This window comes from Mustela putorius, unplaced genomic scaffold (genome assembly GCF_011764305.1).
Source record: "Mustela putorius furo isolate JIRA1106 unplaced genomic scaffold, ASM1176430v1.1 tig00003853_pilon_pilon_pilon, whole genome shotgun sequence".
NCBI classification, from domain to species: Eukaryota; Metazoa; Chordata; class Mammalia; order Carnivora; family Mustelidae; genus Mustela; species Mustela putorius.
In genome coordinates this window covers 72,505,828-72,530,242 of record NW_025422005.1, presented here as the reverse complement: position 1 = coordinate 72,530,242, position 24,415 = coordinate 72,505,828, and the positions used below count along the sequence as shown (strand labels likewise).

General features: G+C 36.3%; 1 protein-coding gene across 1 annotated transcript; it reads right to left on the bottom strand.

The window, feature by feature from the left end:
* Positions 1-548: 548 nt before the first annotated feature.
* Positions 549-24,100, bottom strand: LOC101675816 (calcium-activated chloride channel regulator 4). The gene is given in 18 exon segments (XM_013056201.2): positions 549-964; positions 1,325-1,558; positions 2,906-3,076; positions 4,922-5,189; positions 5,804-5,839; positions 5,841-5,929; positions 5,932-6,016; positions 8,567-8,673; positions 9,951-10,128; positions 12,652-12,879; positions 14,824-15,041; positions 15,247-15,256; positions 15,401-15,578; positions 17,464-17,483; positions 17,485-17,563; positions 19,505-19,607; positions 19,610-19,661; positions 23,945-24,100. Coding segments are annotated over 18 exon segments (2,628 nt in total).
* Positions 24,101-24,415: the final 315 nt, after the last annotated feature.

Genomic DNA, 24,415 nt, shown 5'->3' with positions numbered 1-24,415 from the left:
AGGAAAAACTGTGGTTTGACAGATGGTTATTGATTTTTATTTACTAGTATTTTCCATGTCAATGAATTATAGTAAACATGAACTTATTCTTGTTTTATATATATTAGTATATAAGTGGAGACTTTAGGTGAAAGCAATAATATCAATTTAAACATAAAAGTACCAAGACCAAATTTATTTTTTCTCACGTATTATTTACTTGCTCTCCTACACTTGAATTTTGGCTACTGAAATAGATAATTTTAACTTCTTGACAGAATTTATTGTTCTTTAATTTATTTATTCTTCTTGAATTTTTGTTCTAGATAACTTTTGTATCAGAAAATCAACATGAATATCAGGTATCAATATAAAAAATCTTTATTCATCATTCTTTATGACAAATAAATAAACAAAATATTTGAACTTTAATATTAACTTATCAATTTTCCAAGTACCCCTGGACATTTATATTTAATCAAAGTATCCCTATTAGAACTCTTAAAATTATTTTTATGAATTCATGGTCACAAGAATGAACTTAGAAATTCAGTTTTTTGTTGTGTTTTTTAAAATCCTGTTCTAGGTCTTCTTGAAATTTTTTTCTTGTGTATGATACAAATGGTGGCACTTAAAATAAAACTGACAACTGCCACAGATCCAACCACTAACAACACCAAAGAAGAAATGCTAATTCCGGAATTAGGATGACTTTCATCAGGACCAGGTTCTGCTTGAGGAATAAGTAAAGCTACTTGTGCAATGTTGGATAGTTTTGATCTCAAATTGCTTTTATCCACACTTTGAATGGGAATAAATATGTGAGTTGTATTTTCTTCTGAGATATTTCCTGGTTTAAATGTAAAGGTTTCTTTGGAGTTGGCCTCGTTTGGTAACAGATCAGTAATGCTTACTTGGAGAGCATTATCAAAATTGTCTCTTAGGTCCAGGATTCTTCCACTTATTTTTATGATACACTGTTCAGCTAAGAAAAAAAAAATTAGGTATATCTTAGAAACTGGAGAATATCATGTTAAATTCTTTTTTATCCATTCTCCTCAAAAATGTTTAGTTGTGCAAAGCTTATACTCATAGCCAAAGTCTTACTAATTTTTCAGTGAAAGCTTAATTGATTTTTAAACTCCTAAATGCTATCTTCTTTGTCCGAAATGTGTACCACTTTATAATGTGTCATGTTTGATTGATTTGAAAATATCAGATTATAAAATTAATACTTCACTGAGCAGTTAATTAAAAATTCTTCTCCTCCCATCTACGCTTATACCCTTGCTTTTGCCATGAGCACCTTTCACTTAATCAACACTACATGTCATTTCATCCTTACCTTTTCCAACATCAAAATTATCTCCTAGTGCTGTCCATGTTAGACTGATCCCATCCCCCTCAAAGGTGGCCTCAATGTCCATGATTTGACTTGGTGGGTACAGGTCAGGCAAGGGAAGTTTTGAAACATTTGCAATCACAAATGCACCTCCAGATGCTGTTCTAGTGAAACTCTCCAAGGCTGTTTGAGTATCCTCGTCAATTTCAACTCTTGGTGGATTCCCTTCAATTTTTCCTGCATTAAAAATTTGCAGTATTTAATGAGAAAGTCTATACTAGTATTTTTAGAACTAAATGAATTAAATTCCTCATTCTACATTTCCCTGCTCCTCCCCTTTTTTCATATGTAGTGAAATATGAAATGTACACAGTCACATTTTACTAAGTTTGGTGACAGAGTCATAAACATCCAATTGGTGGCAGAATTTTTTCTTTAGCATCCTGACCAGGATATTGTGGGATAGAATTGGATAACAAATCACTTTAGAATTAAAGCTGCACTGAATGGGAATAATGTTATATAATTCAATATATGTCCTTTAAAAAACAATTGCTTTATTTCTCAAATTATCTTCAGGCTAGGAGTAAACCTGGGGAAATTTTTACTGTTTCCCTTTAAACCATTTGTGCCAGGCTTCTCTCTTCCTCCCTGCTACAAGTCTAAGGAATAATACTTCAAGTTATATTCCGATTGCCAAAGAGAACCCCTAAAGGTCATAAGATAAGGGACAAGCTGAAGGAAAGCTAACAAAGAATGCATTCTTAATCCAAATAGTCATCATCTTACTCTACACATTTTTGCTTTTGACTTACTAAAAACATTCAAAATAAATATTTACTTATTTAGTATCTTTATAAACTGAATCAGGTATCTATGTAACCCGAAAAATAAATTCTGCCACAAGCGTGTATTTAGGTACATAACCCATTTTTACACACATTAACCTGTTTTTCTTCATCTTGAGTTAGAAATTTGATATATTGTTGTTGATGTTGGTGAAATACCAACTGAGTATTACTCCCACCTTAAAAGACCACCAGAGACGTGAGTCAAAGCCAAGCAGCAAGCAAGGGTCGTTTATTGCAGGTTCGAACCTGGACCTCTGCACCGCTGGTTGCCGATAACACGGAGAGGTCCAGAGCTGGGTTGGTGCAGGGTTTTTATAGACAGATACAAACAAGTTTCGGGTGGGGCTGAGCTGATTGGTTGACAGTTTGAACAGGCATACTTGGCGCCAGCGGATTGGTTCAGGCGGCCCGCAGGCGCGAAAAAAGCAAGCGTTTGTACAGAAGCGAAACTAGCAGGTTAACAGGATAAAAATGCACTTCTAGCCAGAGGGGTTCTTTTGGTCTCTCATTGGTTTGGTGCTCCAAACTAATATATAATGGCTGACAATTATTGAGTGCTTGCTAGATGCCAGACCCTATACCAAAGCTTAGGTTATTTCGGAGGCAAACACAGTATGACTGAGAACTTCATTTCAGAAATGAGAAAAGCTGTACTTTGAGTTGTAAAATTTTCGAAGCTTTAATCATGTTAACTCACAATTATTCAAGCCAGATATCAGATATCATTATTTACCATCCACTACCCATCCTGGTATATGTGCAGCTCTAGTCAGTGGATGCCGTAAGTATTGTGCAGCCACATTTGTCCCTCTGTGAGCCCGTACTTTAAAGTTATATCTGCCGTTTTCTGAATAAGCTATAAAATATCTGGAGTACACCCCATAATTCTTGAAAGAATCGGTACATTGTCATAGAAATGAAGGAATAAAGTACTATTGTAAAGAAAAAGAAAAATTGTGCATTTTCTAAGCCAAGCATATGGACTTTATAAGCACATCCCCTCAATCAGGCTATTTTGTGGTTGACTCATTAGGGAATATTTCTATTATGCTTTACCAACCAGTATCTTGTTAAATTGATATACATTTTTGTTGTATATATGCATATATATATAAATCAGGTACTTATATATGTGTAGTAAATACCTTCACTTTATCAGCTTCTATGCAGACTATTATAGTACTTTTTTTACATATTTTAGCCAAATGGTTTTCTTACAGCTCTTACCTAAACACATAATTATCTCATCTCCTGTTCAAATCAAAAGGATCTCCACTAAGAAAAAGCATCTGCGTAGGATTTAATTCTTACCGTAGTCACCTCAAAATGACTTACTTTGACTTCAGCTACTTTTTGTTTTGTTTTGTTTTGTTTTGTTTTGTTTTTATATCCTTACCTCTTGCTCTATGATCCATTAACTCCCTGGTCTGGTGATGGAAAACCCCCATTTATTATTAGAATAAACATTTAGGTGAGCTAAGGAATATTATATCATAAGTATATTTCTTGGTATCACCAATACTAGAGTTATTCATCAAATTGCAAACACCTTTCTCAGGGGTTCAACCTCTAAGACAGCAGTTCTTGAAATGGGATCCTTAGACAAGCACTACCTGCATGCCTCTTGATCATATTAGAAATGCAAATTACTTAGATCTTCGAGGGAAGGGCGTAGCATTCTGTATTATAACAAGCCCTTCAGGTGATTCCTTTGCAGGCTAAACTTTGAGAACTTCTGCTCCAAGTCATTGTTTATCACCAACACATTCTTAGGTAAAGGCATACCAGTAGCCATCTGGTGAAACCTTGAGAAATGAAGCAAGATGCAGCTTAAGTTTTAATGTAGCATGTCAGGGTTTGGGAAAAGAGGAAAACTCAAGAAATAGTTGAGGAAAATATTATTATATCCGATGATGGCACATAGATGCACCAAAGAACATTTTTACCTTCTAAATTTTTCACAGGGCATATGCTATTTGATGATAGGATTATAAATTGACTGAATTAATTACATTGCAAAAGATACTGATAGAAAATTCTGACAACTCAGAAGGTTATCAGTATGGTAATTTCCTTGCTCACTGCCCTCTCAAAAGAAGGATCAGTTCCCAGAACAATCCAGAGTCTGGGAAAAAGGTACTGTTCACCCATACAGACCAGGGAAACAGAGCATGGCCAACTCTGTGTCTTGTTTTCTGCTTTTCAGACCTGGTATCTGATGCTCTAGAGATGTCTGCATCTGTTTTGGTGGTTCTACCTGTCCTTGGGCCTCAGTTCCCGAGACTACATGTTGTACTTTTTTCCAGCTGCTGGGAATTACTCTTACCTGTTTCCCCCTTCTCTGCCAGGGGCTCAAGTTCTATCACTTAACGCCATCTGCTTGCTTGTGTTTCACTCACTCCGCCTGGGCTTTCTTAGTGATTTGTGCCTAAGAAATTATTGTTCGGAATTCTTGCTGTTCTCAACTTCCTGAATCAGACCTTCCTGACTGATAACAGACATTGGTTGTACAGATGACAAAATAATACTGACAGTAAATAACGTTTATTGAGTGCTTACTATATGTAGGACACTTGATGTGTACTTCATAGGTTTTATGCAGACAGAATTTCCTGCTGGTCCTCCTGTTCATCCATAATTTACATCAATTCTTCTGGTGTCTGTCCTACTGCCCCATACTGCTGCAGGGACCCATAACATATCCTGAGTTATGAAATTACAGACTTATTCATAAAAAACTGTGAATTACCTGCACCGTTATCCAAAAGTTCCAAAACTTCTGTTTTTCCATTATTTGATTCAATAGAAGCAGTCACATTGGCTCTAAGAACTGGCACATTCCCTTGTAGAACTTCTGCATAGACAATCACTGGACTGGGAAAACTGTTTGTGTCTTTGTTCATTTTAGCATTCACTGTGATTGGAGGCACAGAAGAATTGGCTGCCTGAGAATTTACTGTAATAGTTCATGTTTCTGGGTATGCTTTGGGTTGAAGACTGTAAGTCCAAACACCCACCTAAAAATTCAGGAGAAATATAGTAAGTAGTCAAAATCAGGCTTTTCTGTGTTTTCACTATCCAACTCTGAAATAAATTTTATAAGCATGTTACTGAATACACAGGTTTTCGAGAGTTTTGAGGGTAAAGGAGGAGAACTGAGGCAGTTTAGACAGGGCATCCTGGCTATTGTCATGCATGATGTCCAAACACTGGGAAAAATAAGTTTGGGAAAGTTTGCCTTGATCTTGGCCTTATTCTTTGACCTCGCTGTCCATAGATCCTATGATCTGGTGATGGTACTAAAGAATGACTCTATAGCTATCTAAACACCAATTTGCACAGATTCTCCTTTCATTGCCTCTTTAAAGTTCTTAGCCTACCTAATTTGTTTTCCTTCTGTTTCCCCTAATGTATACATTTTTTCTTCCTTTTTCCTGCTATCATAATTTTGGAGACCACATAGGCATAGGAATTACATTCTATTTTATTATAATTTTGAAGATAATACAAATATTGACACCCATAGTTGTTATAGTAAACAATGTATTTTCAGCATATTTATTTTCACCATAAAGCATTTATTTTCACCATAAAACAAATGTGGGAGGAAGCCTAAAAGCTAACTGCTTACCTCTGCAATTCCTGGAATACTGAGATAGGCCATTTTTGGAAACTGCATCCCCTGTGAAATTTCTCATTGGTGTTCCATTGGGATCCCAGAGAGAAATAACAGGAGCCTGTCTGGTCCATGTGATAAGAATGTGTCCTTTCCCACAGTGCTATCAATTATTACAGTGCCATTCATCCAAGGGTTATTGTTGAGTGTTAATCCCATACTTTCAAGCTGTTTAAATATATTTTAAAAATTAATGACTAGAGAAGAGAACAATTTTATTCTGTTTTCATTTTTCATGAAGTTTTTAATTTCTGACCTGAGAACAAGCTTATATAGTGCATCCTACTTTAGGCTTGTGATCTCTCTGAAAGCTGACTGGGATGTGACAGTCAGATAGTGTGAAATACAGAGTCTCAGGAAAGGATAGGGTATAATAAAAGCTTTAAAGCAGGAGAATGGGTTTTAGAGTTGGAGATATGACCCTATTATTTTTTTGCATTGTCTTGGCAAACACCCACTCAAGTCTTTAGCAGTGAAGAATGCTACAGCCTCAGAGAAGAATTAGCTGTAGGGTATAGGTGTCTGCACATGCGTGTGTGTGTGTGTGTGTGTGTGTGTGCGTGTGTGTGTGTTTTATCCTCAGTTTTATCCATCTAAATGATTAACTATAAAAAAATACTTATTGTGGTGGCTAGAGTATTTGAGTAAAGACACAGTAGAGAGGGGCCTCAAGAGAGACAATCAGGACCAGCAAATAATGAGACAAGGAAACATGGATTTTTCTCCTGATGTGAAATCTTGAATAATTTTCACAAATGAATGGAATGAGTAGCATCAGACAATAAACATGTCCAACAAGAGTGGAAAGGGGACAAACTGTGAGGATTGGAATCCTGTAAAGAGATGTGAAAGATAGGATGTTCTCTGAGAGGAGCTTTGAAGAAAGTTTTTCAAGTCTTTGTGGGTGGCTCTTCATCAAGGAAAGCCAAGTCTGTCCAGTGACCAAGAAGGTGCTTTCCCTAAGTGTGTCATTTTAGGAATGATGGGAAGTGTCTTTTCTATTCTAAACCAGTCTTAAACAAAAATATTTTCATACCAGTGCTGATAGAAGAGAGTGAATTCTACCACTGAGACATCATTGTAATGACAAAAATCTCAGTCCTATGTGAAGTGAGCATGTGTTTGAGTGGACCAAGTATTATCAAGTTACATCTGAATTGAGTAACTTTTTCAGGTACCCCATGAGGAAAGTCTAAGACAGTTGGAAGGCTTTGGCTACATGGTAGTACTAGGGGGAAATGACTGAGTAAAGAGTGAGATGCAGCCTTTTCTCTGTATTCTAGCTGCCACCATCCAAATTCAGGTTCCCATCTACTCAGATTATTGCTACATACCTCTAACTATTCTCACTATTCTCTCCCAAGACCTATATATCATTTACACAAACCCAGGTTAACATTTCAAAAATTTCTTTTATTTTTGTTATTTCTCTACTTAAGGACCTATAGACATTACAGGTGAGGGGAACAGAAATTTCTGCCCTTTCCACATCATTTAGAAAGCCATTCTTGAAACTTTGAGTGTATTCTGCATGCATGTGCCTCCTTTCTGGATGATATCCCATATTTTGCTCTTACTTTTAAAACCCCTTTGGAGTATTCCATTTTAATGTCCCACAATCCACTCAAAACCCAAGGTTAAAATAGAGCCGAAAATAATAGCCTCAAAATCACTTCTCCCTGTTTACATGTCAATTTTATCAGTGTTTTCTCAGTCATCCAGATTGAAACCTGGAGAATAAATGAACTTTATTCTCTTTCAGTTTATTCTCCATACACTGCCAAGCTAGATCTCAGATCAATTTTTAAACTACTTCCAGGGTGAGGCTGCAGACCCAACTTCCAAACCGATCTGCACATATTGTCTTAACTCTGAATCTTATACCTTCTTACTCTTCATTGTTGGAGAATAGAGGAAAATAGATTTGTTTTGGTGATCCTGGCAAGTTGTAATGTGGAAAGTGACTTAGTGAACTGGAAGGTGAAATTACATGATACACACTTGGTAGGAATGGATATTGATAGAAATAATTTTGTAAAAATATTTTGAAGGAAACAGGCTGTGTTGACATTTTACATGAGATGTGAATGAAGAATGAAGGAAGTTGTCAAAATTTTTTAATCTAAATAGAAAATGGTGGTATTGTTGAAACACAAATGAGAAAAGAAGTAGAATTCAGAAGAGAGATGAATAAAATAAAAAGGCAGTGAAAAAAGTGGTTGAAGAAGTAAGATAAGCCCTAAATTTGTAGATATGCAATGATAATTCACTGTCTTTTTTCTGATAAATTATTTCCAAGATACTTTGTTTCCATTTCCAAACTGGGTTCTTAAACGCATTCATCTAATTTAAATCTATTTCACAGCAGTGACAAGTAGAGGAAATCTTGGAAGTGTGAGATACTTCTATGCATTCATAGACAAATGAAAGCTATCTTACAAGACAAAGTCTATTTTTGGCAGAAAATTTAACATGGTTGAGTTTTGATGTTATCCCTTAACCAAACTCTGTGGGAAAAGAAAAAATATATATACATATATACTTCACTACTTAATTTAGTCATATTTAAAAAATAATTTCTATTTCATACTGAAATTTTAATTTTAATTAAAAGTGTACTTTTAGAAAAATATAGGACTCAAAACTTGTAACAACTGAATTATTTTTTTGGTTATGGCTAAATGTAAACACAAAGACCTGAGGAGTGGTGACTCTGACCTGAAGAGGCTGTTGGGAAAGATCAGTATTTCCTGATGCAAGAGCCCCAAAAGCATCAATGAGGCTGTTGTTCTGGGCTTCATCAGAAGCACAAAAATGGTTTCCTCCTAAAATTAAATACATTAAGTAGGCTGATTTCTAGAAAATACATACCTATCACATTTTAATGGTTAATAAGGTAGCAGGGTAAACAAAATCATAGTTTCAGTATATATTATTAATATAGAACAAAGTCAAGTATGTGTAAAGATTAACAATAAAATGTTAATTTAAAACTGTCATAACTAGGAAAAGTAAGCAGTCTTTATATCCCACTTACAGAAATATTCCTGGCTGAAATGTGTGAAATAATCACAGAATATGAAAGAAGATGTTATAATTCCATGTATTAGAGCTCACAAACTATGCTGCCCTTTAGGGTAATTATTGACTTTTAAGATACAGTTATGGTAGTTCTGGCCTTCAGATTTTTCAGCCAAAGTGGGTCAGAATCAGTTCAGAAAAGTTGAAGAGCTGTCATATTGAGGTATCCTGACAATAACTGGCAGTGGGGAGATAGAAAAGTGGTATGTAATAGAGACAAATTGAGATGGACCCTTGGAACAGAAATAAATTTTATAACGGCCATGAAAGTACTTTGAAATGATGGAAGTTTGTGCAACTAAGCATTAAAAAACAAGTATATATTTGGTAGCATTAGAAGTCAACCCAATACAATAATTCATATTCACAATGTTATAAATTTTGTTTATTCTACTACGTTTAAGAAGGCACTGAAAACATGTGGTCCATTTTCATTCAGTCTCTGTACCCAAGATAACATCTACCCTGTAGTTCATCAGGAAATTTTGTTGTTATTTAGATTTTTTCAGCCTGAGCCTCTATTAATCCCATCTGGCCCCTACCCCCAATCCCAAAGCCTATGCCCTGGTTTCATGGATTTCCCACTATCTCTCCACTATCACCCAACATGATTTTTTTGCTCATGACCTGATCATCTTCTCGCACTCCTCCTGTCTCCAGAAAAAGTAAACCTTGTTCAAGGCCCAGCTCAGAAGTCACCTCATCTTTCATTCCTTCTTTCTCTGACTCTGTACAAACCTGGGAGAATTTATGGTTCCTCTGCTCACATAGTGCCTTATTTCTGTATATTTCTCCTGTCATGAAGGGATGTTATCTGATTATGCTATTTGATTAGTAGTTTTTTATGTCTCTCCAGCCAGCTGGATTGTGAGCACCTTGTGAACAGAGATCAGGTCTGGTTTGACCCTGGTTTCAAGGTCTTGCAGAGCACCTACAGGGCAAGAGCTTGAGAGAAATCATTGTGAGCCTTTACACTTATGCATTGCTATCAAAGGACTTATATATATGGGTCATATTTCACCCGTTATAGCACTCATCTCTATGATGGCTTGATCAGCAGATGGTCCCAAAGCAATCAAATGAATGATAGCCTCACTTTGTTTCACTTCATCAATACAGTTCTTTGCAGAGTTATCCTCCCCATCAGTCAGCAAGACAATTTCAGATCCATTTATTTGAGGGTATACTTCTCTAATTACCTGCAGATACAATCAGAGCATAACTATTGGTGTTCCTAGACCAAAAGACTTACAGGATACTAGAAAAAATGTGCGGAGAAAATAAAAGTGTGCAGAAAAGAAGAGATAGCATCTGCTTTAAATAATAGAATCTACAATCAACAACTTTTAGGAGAACTTAAACATGATTTTATTTTCTGTCTGTCTGCTGCAGGGAATGTTTGCTCAAATGAAGTTATGTGGGTGCAGGTTAAATTACAATGACATTTCAGTCTGAGGACTCAGGTCAATCAGATACCAAAAATATAGCTGCAGAATGTAGCATTAAATAGTTCTCTGCTTTCTCTGACTAGATGGCACTCTAACAAGACTTTAGTGTATAAAATTTATTGCATATACAGCTAGGTGCCTTAAAACTCCACCTCTACTTTTTTTTTTTTAATTTCTTTTCAGTGTAACTATTCATTGTTTTTGCACCACACCCAGTGCTCCATGCAATACGTGCCCTCCTTAATACCCACCATCTTAATACCCTCCACCTCTACTTTTAAAAAAGGTTAATGATTTCAAATTAGGGAACCGTTAGTATGTTTATAAAGAAAAGATATGGAAAGTTCTAAACAGGTCAAGATTAGGAATCTTGTTATATAACTTTTATTTTACCTCTAGTAGTAATGAGCACAAAACTAAGAGTATTAGTGGTGCTCAGAGAATACATGAATTTTATTTATTGAAATTGAGTTCTATTTGTGGCTTGAACCCATTTCTTATAAAGCCAAATAGTTTGAAACTCAGAGTGCTGAATCTGGGTGCCTATAAGAGAGGATAAAAAGAATTTATTTTTGGTTATAAACAAATGACATTATCAGTGGCTTTCATGAACTTGAAGTGGAGGTGTGTATAGATTTGCAGAAGAGGGTTTGGATAATGAGCACTGAGTATTATATAAAACTGATGAATCATAGACCTGTACTTCTGAAACAAATAATATATTATATGCTAATTAATTGAATTTAAATAAATAAAAAAACAAAAGAATTTAGAATTTAGATATTCCTAATAAAGCTGGTGTCAGGGAACAGAGTGACCAGACTCATCATAATTTTTGCATGTTTTTAGGTGAACAATGGCTTTTATATATTGTAATATATGTGAAATATGCTCTGACATACATTAAAATCAGACTAAAAGATAGAAAATGCTTTATACATTTATTGCATTTATACAGCATTCCCATCACACTCCCTTACAAGTCTGAGTGAAATATATATTTATGAATATATAATGAATATATATGAATATAATTATGAATCTTATTTTTATCCAAATATGCATGACCATTGTAATTATTATGACATTTGTGAAATATATATTTACTATATAATATTTTTCTGTATACATAAATATAGCATTTTATTTAATCTTCATAATAGTACTATGAGATAGGCATTCGTGTTTTCTTATATTTTATAGATAAGTCACTGGGAGTCCGAAGAGATTGCAAACTTTGCCTAAGATCACATAGTAGTAGGTGGTAGAGCCAGTACTCTGATGTTAAAATTCATGTTCTGACCAGTATTCTTGACCCTAATCATGACTAACAGCCCCTGCTACATCTGCTTTGATAAACTTCAGTTTTCCCCAGCTGAGTGTCATAGAAACTGAAATGAAGATTGGCCAAAAGTGGAATCATACCATATAACTTACTTCATTGTCTTAGGAGTTGTCAAGTTTTGCTGCCCAAACACACATATCTATTTAATATTTATTGAATACCGACTACTTCGTGGTAACAAAACAAAGCCCTGACTTGATTTGGTTTATACTCTAGTGGCATTTTAATAGTCATTTATTTACCCATCAGTTTATTCATTGATTTACTGATCCATTAAAAAATAATTCAATAATTTTTTTCTATAAGCTTAGTCCTGTGCTTCTTTGTATTAGTCATGTTAAAATTAGGCAGTATGTATGTGTGGCAGCATTTAACATAAAAATGTCCTAATCATACAAAAAGAAGAAACTACAGTTTGGCTATTATGGACTTTGCTGCTATGAGCATTGGGATGCAGAAGGGAACAGAGAGGGAAACAAACCGTGAGTCCAGGAAACAAACTGAAGGTTGTGGAAGGGGAGGTGGGTGGGGGGATGGAGTAACTGGCTGATGGACATTGAGGAGGGTTCTTGATATGATGAGCACTGGGTGTTACATACAACTGATGAATCATTGAACATTATATCAAAAATTAATGACATATTATACACTGGCTAATAGAATTTAAATAAAAAAGAATCTAGGTGAATGGATTATGAGGTACAAACTTTAAGTCATAAAATAAATAAGTGATGGAGATATAATGTACAGCATAGGGAATATGGCTACTAATACTGGAATAATTTTGTATAGTAACAAGTAGTTAACTAGACTTTTCATTTTATAATGTATAAAAATATCAAATCACTATGAAACTAGTAAGGTATTGTATGCAAACTAAACCTTATTTTTTAAAAAAAGAACAAACTAATTTTCAATATGGTTTGCACCTGAAATGTTGATCTAATTCCAGCACAGATGGAAGTTCCTCCATTAGCTTCTGTAGTTAAGCTCTCCAAGAAGTTGTTTCTTTCCTTGCTGCTTATTATTTGGATTAGATTTCTTTTAATGTTGGTGGTACTATCAAAGTGCACCATTCCCACCCAGGATCCATTTTCAATGGTCTGCAGCAGGAAATGTTTTGTTGCTTGATTCATTTGATTCAGGCGATTAAAACCCTGAATAAAAAAGATCAAGAAAAACAACCAAAGCGTTTTCATTTGGGAAATAATAGCAGATTATGTAAAATGAGTGAATAGTATTTGTTGTTAATTTTTTACCAGTAGTAATTAGTGTTATTAAAGAACACAATTTTCTTTCAATTGATAAAACTGAAAAATATAGTTATACATATTAGGGAACACTTATGGCATAGTAAGGAACGTAGGCTTTAACTAAGGTATTCTTGGCTGCTAAGCACCCAAATTAGAGGTGAAGGATAGGGTGGGGGTTGGGTTGGAATTGGGGGGTGGTGACTCACACCTTAGAGACTGCCTAATAACTCCTGGGATCCTCTGTTCCAGTTGTGTCAAGATGAAAACGCTCCCCAGATCCCACAGTATCAAACCAGACTATCAAGGACTCCATCTAGAGACTGAAATTCCCCTTCCACTTGGGGACTTCCCAAAAGATGAAACTTACTCCAGCTGCAATCTGAGAGTGTCAGTACCTCTCTCCCCCCATTTCCTCTTCTGCTCCTAACCTCTCCTCACCACTTCCCTACCAATGGATTAAATGGAATTAATTGGAATTAATTACCAAAGAACTCTTTAAAATTCACATCCCTCTTTCCTAGGTGAATGCCCAGGATGTAAGCCCTTTCATGCGTTTGTCTTTTCCAGTCCCTCATCACCAACTGATCTGTGGTACCCCCCACCCCCAACACAATCCAAATTTCCCTCTGAACTACCTAGAACAAAGTCATCATGAAAAACTGCTCTTATATCTCCATCTTTGAGGGCTTTCTCTCTACCCCTTTGTTTTACCCTTAAACTTATCTCTACCCGTATCTTGTCCAAAAGAGGTTGCTCATCTTTTCCCAATAAGGAGCTTCCTCTCTCCCCAGCAACACTTCCTAGAACAAATCTATGGATAGGTTCCCAGCATTCTGATGCTCTTTCTGAAACTCTGCTATTGTGGATTATTTCATTCAACTGTGTCATCTTCTGTGCTTTTCAGTAACCACCCAGGCCCCTTTTGTTAGAAGACATTTCTGTTCTGCCTCAAATGTGCCATCCTTCTGGGTCCCTTATCACATATGTCCACTCATTTGTAGTCCATTTCAGCAATTATTTACTGAGTACTTATACATGATAAACTCCGTTTCAGGCAAAAGGAATGCAAAGATGAAGAGAACACTGCTTCAAGTCCTAGAGGAGTTCCTAATCTAGTGGGAGAGAAATGTGTAATTTCAATATAATATATGGTAATAAAGGTTTGCACAGGTCATTGTGGGCGACTGGCAGAAGGACCATTAGTCCAGCCAAGAGTCCAATATGTATGAGTTAACCAGATAATGGGGAAGAGAGAGAAAATTTTCAACTCTGAACTCTTTAAGGATATGAGTTCTATTCCTAGAGCCCTGCACAGTGCCCTCCATTCACTGAATGATAGAAGAAGGAATGAATGGCTGAATCTGACTGTATCTTCATTATAGTGATGATTTTTGTCTGTGTCTTTGAGTATAAAGAGGTCATTTATATAGATTATGCAAATAAGGTAAAGCCATATTAACAATTCTCCTGGTTGATCTTGTTCCTTGACTTGGAATGGAGTTCAGGGGCCCTAATACACTCTCTCCTCATGTCTATTAAGTGTTTCCAGTAGAAAGCATGTCCATGTTAAAAATCTTTAGTTCTGATCCTAAGGCTTTACTAAAGGGTCTAAAAGTGCCTCTCAATAAACTCTCCATTTTCTGGAGCTGGATCTTGGGTTAGGACTTTTTAACTCTATTGCCACACTTCTTCATTTACAATATTTACTGCTCCTCTTGAGATCATCATTGTAGGATGCAACTTGGGCCACCATGCAACTTTGAACAAGCAGGTAGTGTTCAGAGTATTCTTAGCTATTCAATCACTTCTGTGTCCCCACATCCAGGGAAAATGGGCTCATACACTTACACTCATGCTTCCAGACTTATCAAGAACTAAGCACACAATTCTTTCTCTGATCTTCAGCAGTGAGAAGACAGGTAGAGGGGGTGGTGCCACCAAAGATGTTGTGTTTTTAAAATCCTCACAATTGCTGATCACCTCCCATGTACTTCTGGAATTGCACATTTTGTTTTGTAGGCTTGGAGCTCCTCTGCTATGGTTTTCTTTATTACAGAATTCAACAACTTAAAAGGTTAATAAAGTGAAAGAAACTTTTTATATACAACGCATTTAAGATTCAATAACAAATATGAGAAACAAAAAATATGTTTGGCAAATATATCATTTATTTAATGAAATAAGATTTGTTTAAGGAATCATATAATAGTAACAGATTTTGAATAATTGTAATAATAACTAACAGTAGCTAGCTAACACTAGTTAGCTAACAGTAGTTGTGCTTTCCATAGGCCAGTTAATATTTAAAGAACTCTATTATTAATACATCTAATTTATCAGGTAACCTACACAAATATTTTATAAAGATGATAACATCTCCTTTGAATATAAATATGTGCTGTTAAATTACAGTTGGCATATTTACAGAATTAATATCTCGCATGAACATTATGGTTGCCTTTTCAGTTTGTTCTTTATCAGGGAAGAATTGGCAATCTTTTTCATACAGTTTTGTTTCAGAATCAATCCTGCATGCTCTAATTGTACATCTGTTTCCTTGACACTTATAAACTCTGTTTATACCAGTAATGCCTGTGGAACATCTGAAAATATGTAACAATCAGTCTTTGAGGCAACTTAACAATTAAAATTTTTGAAAATCTTAAGTAGTCTTTCTATCAAGGTTTTTTTTTAATTTATTTTTAAAGATTTTATTTATTTATTTGTCAGAAAGAGAGCAAGCGAGAGCGAGCACAGGCAGACAGAGTAGAAGGCAGAGTCAGAGGGAGAAGCAGGCTCTCCGCAGAGCAAGGAGCCTGATGTGGGACTCGATCCCAGGACGCTGGGATCATGACCTGAGCCGAAGGCAGCTGCTTAACCAACTGAGCCACCCAGGCGTCCCTCTATCAAGGTTTTTAATAATGACCTGTATATCAAGACCTTTATTCTTACTTATGTACTATACACATTCTATTTTTGACAGCAACACTTAAGGGTTCCTACCAGAGCAATTTTGTTTTTCAGGAAATTGCAGAAAGAAATTTTAAGTGGGATGTCTAGTATATGCAAAGGCTGAGTTTCCTGTTGTGATTAAAGCTGCTGCTGTCTGCTGTCCTGTTAATAATAATGGCTGGAGACTCCCCTTTTCCAAACTTCTCTTCTGGAGGTCTTGTGATGATAAATGCACTATTGGCACCTGGAAGGGGCAACTTGTGAAAACATTTACTCTTGGTACTACCTTAGCTTGAAGTTCTTTGTAGAATTCTTTTCAAAGAAGTTATCTCCAAACGAATATGATATGACATAGCTACAAGTGTTTTGGTTTTTCAGGGATATTTTGATCCAAAGTGAAATGTGGCTTAAAGGAAAGATTGAGGTACTGCCTAAGACAGTAGTCTTTACTGGTAGGGACATTTTTGACATAAGTGCTATTGCATGGAATTGGCCACAGGTTGTAGTGCTTGTGACATATATGCTGGAATGTGAATGTATCCCATCTTTTCAATGTGTTTCCAGTTCAAATTTAAGAAGCAATTACTAGATTTCATTCAGTCATTTAGGGAGTCTCCTAAATATGTGTATGCTTCTAGGAGAATATATGTATTCTCCTAAATATGTGTATGTGTATGCAATGGTGCCATGTTGTCCCAGAACTCATTGAACATAATGATATCTGTGTTAACAACCATGATGACTATTCTATAGCAGAGACTAGACATTTAGGGGGAATATGATATAAACAAATGTAATCAATGTAATACTTCTTAAATACATGTGCTAAAACTGGTGGGACAATAGAGCAGAGGAATGGCCTTCAATGAACTCAAGTATCTTTCAGTTTATACTTTTTCTGATAAGTCCATAGACCCAACAGGGCATCTAAGATTGATTAAGCTGGTGGTATTTAATTTAAACCAACTACCAAAAATCATTTTTCTCTCTTGATCTCAGAGCTAAGAGGCTCATCTATGATTAACCATGATATTTTTAGATCAGTATTTTTAAATGAACTTTACAAATCCCAAGAAATCCTTATCTGCCCCTCTGAAGATTGATTTTTAATTTAGTGTGCATTTACTACTATTTATTAACCATTTTTTTGTTCTTATGTAGTATAAATAATTTTGACTTGGCATATACTATACAACCCCTTACACAGAATACAATTTCAGCACACATGAGTTCTGGCAGCTATGGTAGAGAGGTATAAAAATATGCCAAATTGGCTACCAAAGGCTCTTGAAGTTATGTGTATTTTAAATAGATAAGTAGTTACTGTAAGGTGTATTTTCAAAAAAAGAAGGAGAGAAAAATAAAGAAAAAAAAAAAAACAGAAGAAGGAAACCCAGAAAAGCACTCTTTGATGACATCACATCTATTATCTGCAATGGGATTAAAAAAAAGAATGATTGGCATTGAAAAGAAATCAACCTAAGGAAATTAAGAAGTTATAACTTAAAGTAATTAAGAAAATTTAAATGGTTATGCCTTGTTGCTTCGATTTTTTTTTGACTTAGCACTGTAGAAAGGTGCTTCTTCATTGTATTCATCAAACAGTCCCCAGTGGAGATGGGCCCACTCATGGACAGTCTACTTGTAGAATAACATTTCAAATAAATGATCATAATTCAAGTGACAAAATTCTTCCTCAAATATTTTAAGAAAGTTTTCAGTAAAAAATTATATTTAGGTTTTAGGTTTCCTAGGCAAATGGAACCAGATTAATAAGTGTGAAATTGTACCTCTCAGTATGGGAGGAGAAAGCCCTCATATCAGTGACTGCAACAGGGATTTGGTGCATGGCAGGTTGTCCTGCCTCCTATGCCCACTTTAGTTTATTAAGAGAGTAGATTCAGGTTCTTTCATCACAAACATAAAATAAAATAGAAGATAAGATAAAATAAAATGGAAAGGATACATAACTATGTGAGGAGATATGTTAATTAGCTTGACTATAAGGGCTCTGTTTTCTCAATCAGGGCATCTGCGGATGGGATTGGAAAGAGTAGTTGTAGAGCTTTTTTTTTTTTTTTTTTGCTTTTTTTTTTTAAGATTTTATTTATTTATTTGACACAGAGAGAGATCACAAGTAGGCAGAGAGGCAGGCAGAGGAAGAGGGAGAAGTAGGCTCCCTTCTTGATCCCAGGACCCTGACACCAGGACCTGAGCCAAAGGCAGGGGCTTAACCGACTGAGCCACCAGGCACCCCAAGAGTAGTTATAGACCTTGAGAAAAACAGAAGTTTGAAAATAGCTACTAAGGGGAATAAGAAAGGGGCCCAAGAATAAGTAAGTTCAAATATTGTTGGGTAGATTTGAGAGCTTCCCTGAGCTTGGAAAACCTGTTTATATAATAATGGCATTAGTTTTATAATTTTCTTTCACAGTCTTGGAAATTCATTAACAGGAGCCAAAGGAAACTGGCCAGAAACTCAGTACAGAGGATTTGGCAAGTTGAATGAAACATAAGGAAATGAATGGTGAGGGAATTGAGGTATTTACACTTATAGTTGAAATGACTGATTTTGCTGGATATACCAGCTAGGAAAGGTGCAAAGGATTAGAGGTGCCAAGGAGAACAGACATGATCACACTCAAGTTTGAGGGACAGATAAGATTGAGGTGGGATAGGATGATAGAGCTTGTAAGTTAGGGTGGGGAACAGGTCCAGGTGACAGTAAGGACCAGGGCTAGCTGAACATTTGACAGAGACAAGAGACTTACTATGTGCTCATTGAAAGGTAATGGGAGAAGGAGATTTTAGGATTTAGGAAGATTTCCTCTGAATGTTACATGTGAGTTGAACCTTCCTTTAACAATGATTTGTATCAATATGCTTTAGTGCATTTGAACCAATAATTTTAACTTTTAGATTGAACTAGATGAAATTGTTGTTTTTCTAGGTTAGAGTGATCACTTACAGACAGTTCATCTGGCTAAACCAAACAGGTTGAATGATAATATCAGCAACTAACAGCTTGTGAGTCTTTTCTTTTGGCCAAGAACTGGCATCCTGACTCTTTCTAGCTCGCCTTACCTTTGTCTTCCACGGAAGCAGCTGGTGATTGATTAATATCCAGCTGTGGAGAACTAAAAAATTTAAATCTAAAAAGTAAGTCTTAAAAAATGTATTGCTGGGGGTGTGTGTGCTTTGGTGAGTGCTGTGGGGTGTGTGGACCTGGCGATTCACGGACCTGTACCCCCGGGGATAAAAATATATGTTTATAAAAAATAAAAAATTTAAAATAAAAAAAATGTATTGTTGTCCTGTGTTCAAATTACTATAGACATTGTTCTGTCTACAGTTATATAGATCATCTAACTCAGTGTTTACAACAATTCCACAAGGCAGGAAACATTCTATTTACTGTCTTATAGGAGGTAAGAACAGAGAAAATAGGTCATTTGCCCAAGGTCACACACAATTGATAAGTCAGGATTTGAACCTAGAGACTCTGACTCCAAGGCCTGTAAGCTTAACGTGGATTCAAAGTTGCATGTTAGAATCATTTGCAAAGCATGTATTTTGCAAATTCCTACCTGATGGTCCATATTCATCTTGTTTTTTTCCAAGGATGAAGTCAGGGGTGAAATGAATGTATTCTCCTTTTTCTTCACAAGCTGTGAAGTATATGTATATGGTTCATCTCTACCTGGGAAGGTAGGTGGTGCAACTAATACATCAGCCTGAAAATGTTTAAAAATATTTTTAAAACATCGGAAATAGAAACATTTGGTTAAATGTTCTAAAACATTTAACTCTAAACCAATCAGTGTACTGCAAAACTGGGGATCATTAGAAAATATAATTTTTTAAGAGAAGCATTTTGCCTCTTACGTGTTTGTAGCTTTCATGTTTTGGCCTCTGACAAGTGAGCAGGATCTCTGCTACACAGTTCCCACTCTGCTAACTGTCAGTCCAAAAATACATCTTAATCTTATACATTAAAGGCTTTGAGTTTTCTATAACCCTTCACTGAAAGGCAAATGCTTTTGTTTGATGTTAAGAAAAATGATGTAAAATGACATAGACTTTTTTTTCCTTTTTAGAGAGAGTGAGAGTGCATGTGTGTGAGCATTGGGGATTGGAGGGACAGAGAGACAGAGGGAGAGAGAGAATGTTAAGCAGGCTCCATGACCAGCATGGACCCCCTCACAGAGTTCAACCTCACCACCCTGGGATCATGACCTGAGTTAAAATCAGGAGTCAGATACTTACTTGACTAAGCCACCCAACTACCCTTACAAAGGCCTGGACTATAGAGTCATCTATTTGGTTCCAATATTGGCATTAGCAACTCCTGGGTAATAGAGTTTGAGCAATTTAACACTCTGAGGCTAGTTTCTTTATCTTTTAAATGGACTATTACAACCTTTCTTTAAGGTGAACATAACATGAAATGAGTTATATAGTACCCTACACATAGGCAGTCAAAAAACTGGTTGGTATCATTATCATTAATAAGTCTTAATAGAGAGCAGCCTTAGCTGATGCAAGCTGAAACAGCCTGTAGAGAAGGGACATAAGAGCTTTTTCATTATACTCTTACTCTCCAGGACCAGGCAGCTGGATTTGGGGCTGGGGGGTAGAGTGATAGAAAAATTCATAGGAGATACAGAGCTTTTTAGAGCAGCTGAAAATATCACTTTATACTGTTCAGTATCCTGAACCCAAAAGTGTAATGATTGATAAGGGAGATAGTAGGAGAAATACATGGATGAATGTTCTTAATGGTGATCTATTCTACATAATCAAAACCACCAAATAACTGAGGGATCCAGGGTGCTGGATGACAATATCAAACTCTTTGTCTTGATGGCAATATCCTGTAACAGTGTTGTTTCCTTCAGGATGGGCTCTTCTCCTCCATGATGCTTCCTGACCTGACACAAGCCCACAGTAGAATTATTCTTCCTCAGGAACTCCAGGGCTCTCTGTCTTGTTCTCTTGAAGAGAGTCCATTATGCTGACTCATATTTATCAGCAAACTGATTGGGTTCAGAGCCATGGGATCAGTCAGAAGCCAGAGTGCCGAGAACGAAAGGTCCAAAGAATTGGAGTTAGGAAAGCTAAGAGTTAGGAAAGGGGCTTCAGAGATCTGCTGAAGTAGATTGGGAATTACTTCATCACTGACCTAAAGTGGATGAATCAATTCTTTACCTGTTCCTTAAGAATGCCTTTCCTCATTTTTTGTTTTGGAATATTTAGATAATCAGCCAGTTGTCACATTTTCCTTGGAGCAATTGTTATCTATTCTTCTATGAGATAAAAAATATATATGGTGATTTGAATTGTGGTACAGACTGGAAAAGTAGGTTGCTGTATACAGTTGTGTGGGTTGTGCATTGCATAACTCCAAGGGATTACATTTACTTTGTAGTATCTTTAGCTCTGTGCAACTGCCTTGGGTAGTGGTATATTCTCAAGTCATTGAGGGATTTTACAGACCCCTGTGTCAGAAGACTATGATCCCTTAGGCATGGTAGGGTGCCTAATAATTGTTCTCACAGGCTTTCTGAGCAAAATTTCTATAATATTCTTTCAATATTCCTTCTCAGAATTCCTATAATATCCTAATCAGATCAAAGATAATTAATATTATTATATTCCTATATTTCAAAAAAATAAGTACTTTTAAACCAAAAAGACACATGAATAAAAGGAATAAGGAAAATTGACAACTGACATCTCAGATCATGAGTTATAAGTAAGTTCAGCATGAATCTTACTATGGTCAGATAATATCCCCAAAGTAAGTTATTGTCCTCAAGTTGGTTCACCAGTTAGAAAAAGGAGTAGTTTTTGTTACTTTATATAAGCCAGAACTCAAGCCCAGATTTGTCAGCCTTCAAAGCCTATGGATTGGATCTCAGATGTAATTGTGTGCTACTTAATGTAACCTTAGAAAAATTATTTACTTCTCCAACGACCAGTTTTCTCTTCTGTATAATGTGGATGAGAGATTTTCACAAGGTTGCCTCATAATATAAATGCAAAGACTTTGTAGAGGGTTGGGAAAAATGTTAGGAAACATTGTGTAATCCAGAGGCATGTCTAACTACTAATAATTGAACTTTTACTTGTGGTGTTCAGTAGAAGACATTTTAATAAGCTTTTTCCCCCTATAAATAATTCTTTCAAATACTGATTTCCAATGTTCAGAAAAGTTTGAAACTGACTGATTATTCCTGAATACTAAGAAGCCATCATTCAGAATCAGTTAAATTAACTGCTATTCAAGCCTGTGCTCTTCAGTAAAGAAATCTTTATATTTCCCTGGAATTCAAAAGTTATCAATAAATGAATACCGCTATGCTTCAAGAGTTTATTCAGAGTGAGTAATAAGTGGCAGCCATAGAGTCACCTGCTCACGACCCAGGTCAAGCACATCAGCTTCTGATGGGTAGCAACACACACACAAAAGGCTAATTCAGTGAGCCTAAGGATACACTAGTGGAGGAATTGAATGTAAAGGATTAGTAACTGTTGATATCAGGGACAGGCAGAGCTAATTTGCGTGACTGGAACGCCAATCTCTTTATTACGTGAAATGCTATAATTAGAAGAAACTTTAGAAATCAAATTCTTTGGTGTAGTCTTGGAGAATTTCCCTTCTCCATCTGCACTTCCTAATGTACTCATTTAGTCCCATGGCTTTAAATCTCATTCTACACACTGATGACCCCCAGATTTTTATCTCCACTCACATTTCCCCCTTGAATTCAGATTCCTATCTCCATCTATATGTATGTCTAATAAGCATCTCAAATTCAAAATGCTTCATAAAAAGTCCTGATCTCCCACCTGCTATTTTTTCCCCCATTTACAGTCTTCACCTTTTCAACTGATGATAATTTCATCCTTCTTAATGTTCAGGCCAAAACCCTTGAAGTCTTCCTTGAGTTCTATTTTTCCCTCCCCCTCTCCCCCATGCTAAACCATCAGCATTTGCTAAACCATCAGCAAATCTGTCTATGATACCCTCAGAATATGTTCAGAATTATACCACTTTAATGATCTCTAGCACAATATCCCTATTCCTGGTCACCACCACTTCTCACCTACAATAGCTTCCTACCTGGTGTCCCTTCACACCTCTGTGCTGTAATAGAGCCATACAGGATGAATGATAAGTAGAAGCCCTTTACAGAATTTCTTCAACACTGCAGTCAGAGTGATACCAGAAAATGCATGAAAGAGCATACCCCTCCTCTGCCCAGAATCCTTCCATGGATTCTCACAACACCCAGAAGAAGAAAAGCCCAAGTCTTTCCAGTGGTCTGTGCCTCCTGTGTCTCCCATGTTCAGTTCTCCCCATCCTTCTTCCTTGCCATCATCTCCTGCTGGTCACATCAAGCATGCTTACTGTTCCCTCTTCCAGGTTTTCAGTGGGTTCTTCCCTTACTCATCTCAGATTGCCACTCAGATATCACCATCAACAGTGAGTCCTTTCCTGACTGCCATACATGAAACAGTAACACACATTAGCCTCCCACCCAGCCCCACCAGCACTGCTATCCCCCTTTGCTGATTTACTTTACTCCATGGCAACGTACTACCATCTGACGTGCTATATTTTGCATGTTTTTATTGTCTATATTATATAAAAAGAATGTGTACTGCATGAGAGCAAATAATTAATTAGGGCAAGGAATTAAGTCACTCTTTCATCTCCCTGTTATGTCCTAAGTATTCATTAAATCAGTGTTCAAGGAACAGATGAATTCAATTGCTCATTGAATACAGATGAAGAAACTGAGGATCAGGGAGGCTCTAGGCCTTGTCTCTGGTCTTATGGTCAAACAGGATAGAACCCGACCTTGAACTTCCAATTTCCTCTGCCATTCCAACATTATTTTTACTGTACCATGATGCTTTTAAGCTTCCTGCAGCATTCAGATGTTTCCATAATTATTAACAATGTTTTTCCTTCTCCACAATTCAAATAGAAACCCCATTTCTTTCTTACCTTTATCTGTTCAATTATTTTTCCATCTTCCAGCACTCGAGGGTCTGTAGCAAAGATAATGCCTTCATAGCCATTGTTACTCAGCTGAATGAGGGAAGTATTGGACTCCTGCAGCAGGTATAGGACTAAGAGGAAGACAAAACTTAAGAACCCCATTGTTCCTGTCAAGGCATTCCTGGCCCCAAAGTTGGTTTGTTCAAAGGCTTTTCTTTCACTTTGTTTCTCTCTCCATGTAAAGGTCAATGTTATAATATGTAACAAAATGTTTGACTTCAGTTTACACAATCATTTTATTGCATATTACTGTAAAAGTGACCTAAAGCAGAGATCTGATTTTTTAAAAAAAGATTTTATTTATTTATTTGTCAGAGAGAGAGAGTGTGAGTGTGCACAAGTACAGGGAGCAGCAGACAGAGGGAGAGGCAAGCTCCCCACTGAGAAGGGAGCCCAAGGCCTGCTGGAACCCAGGAC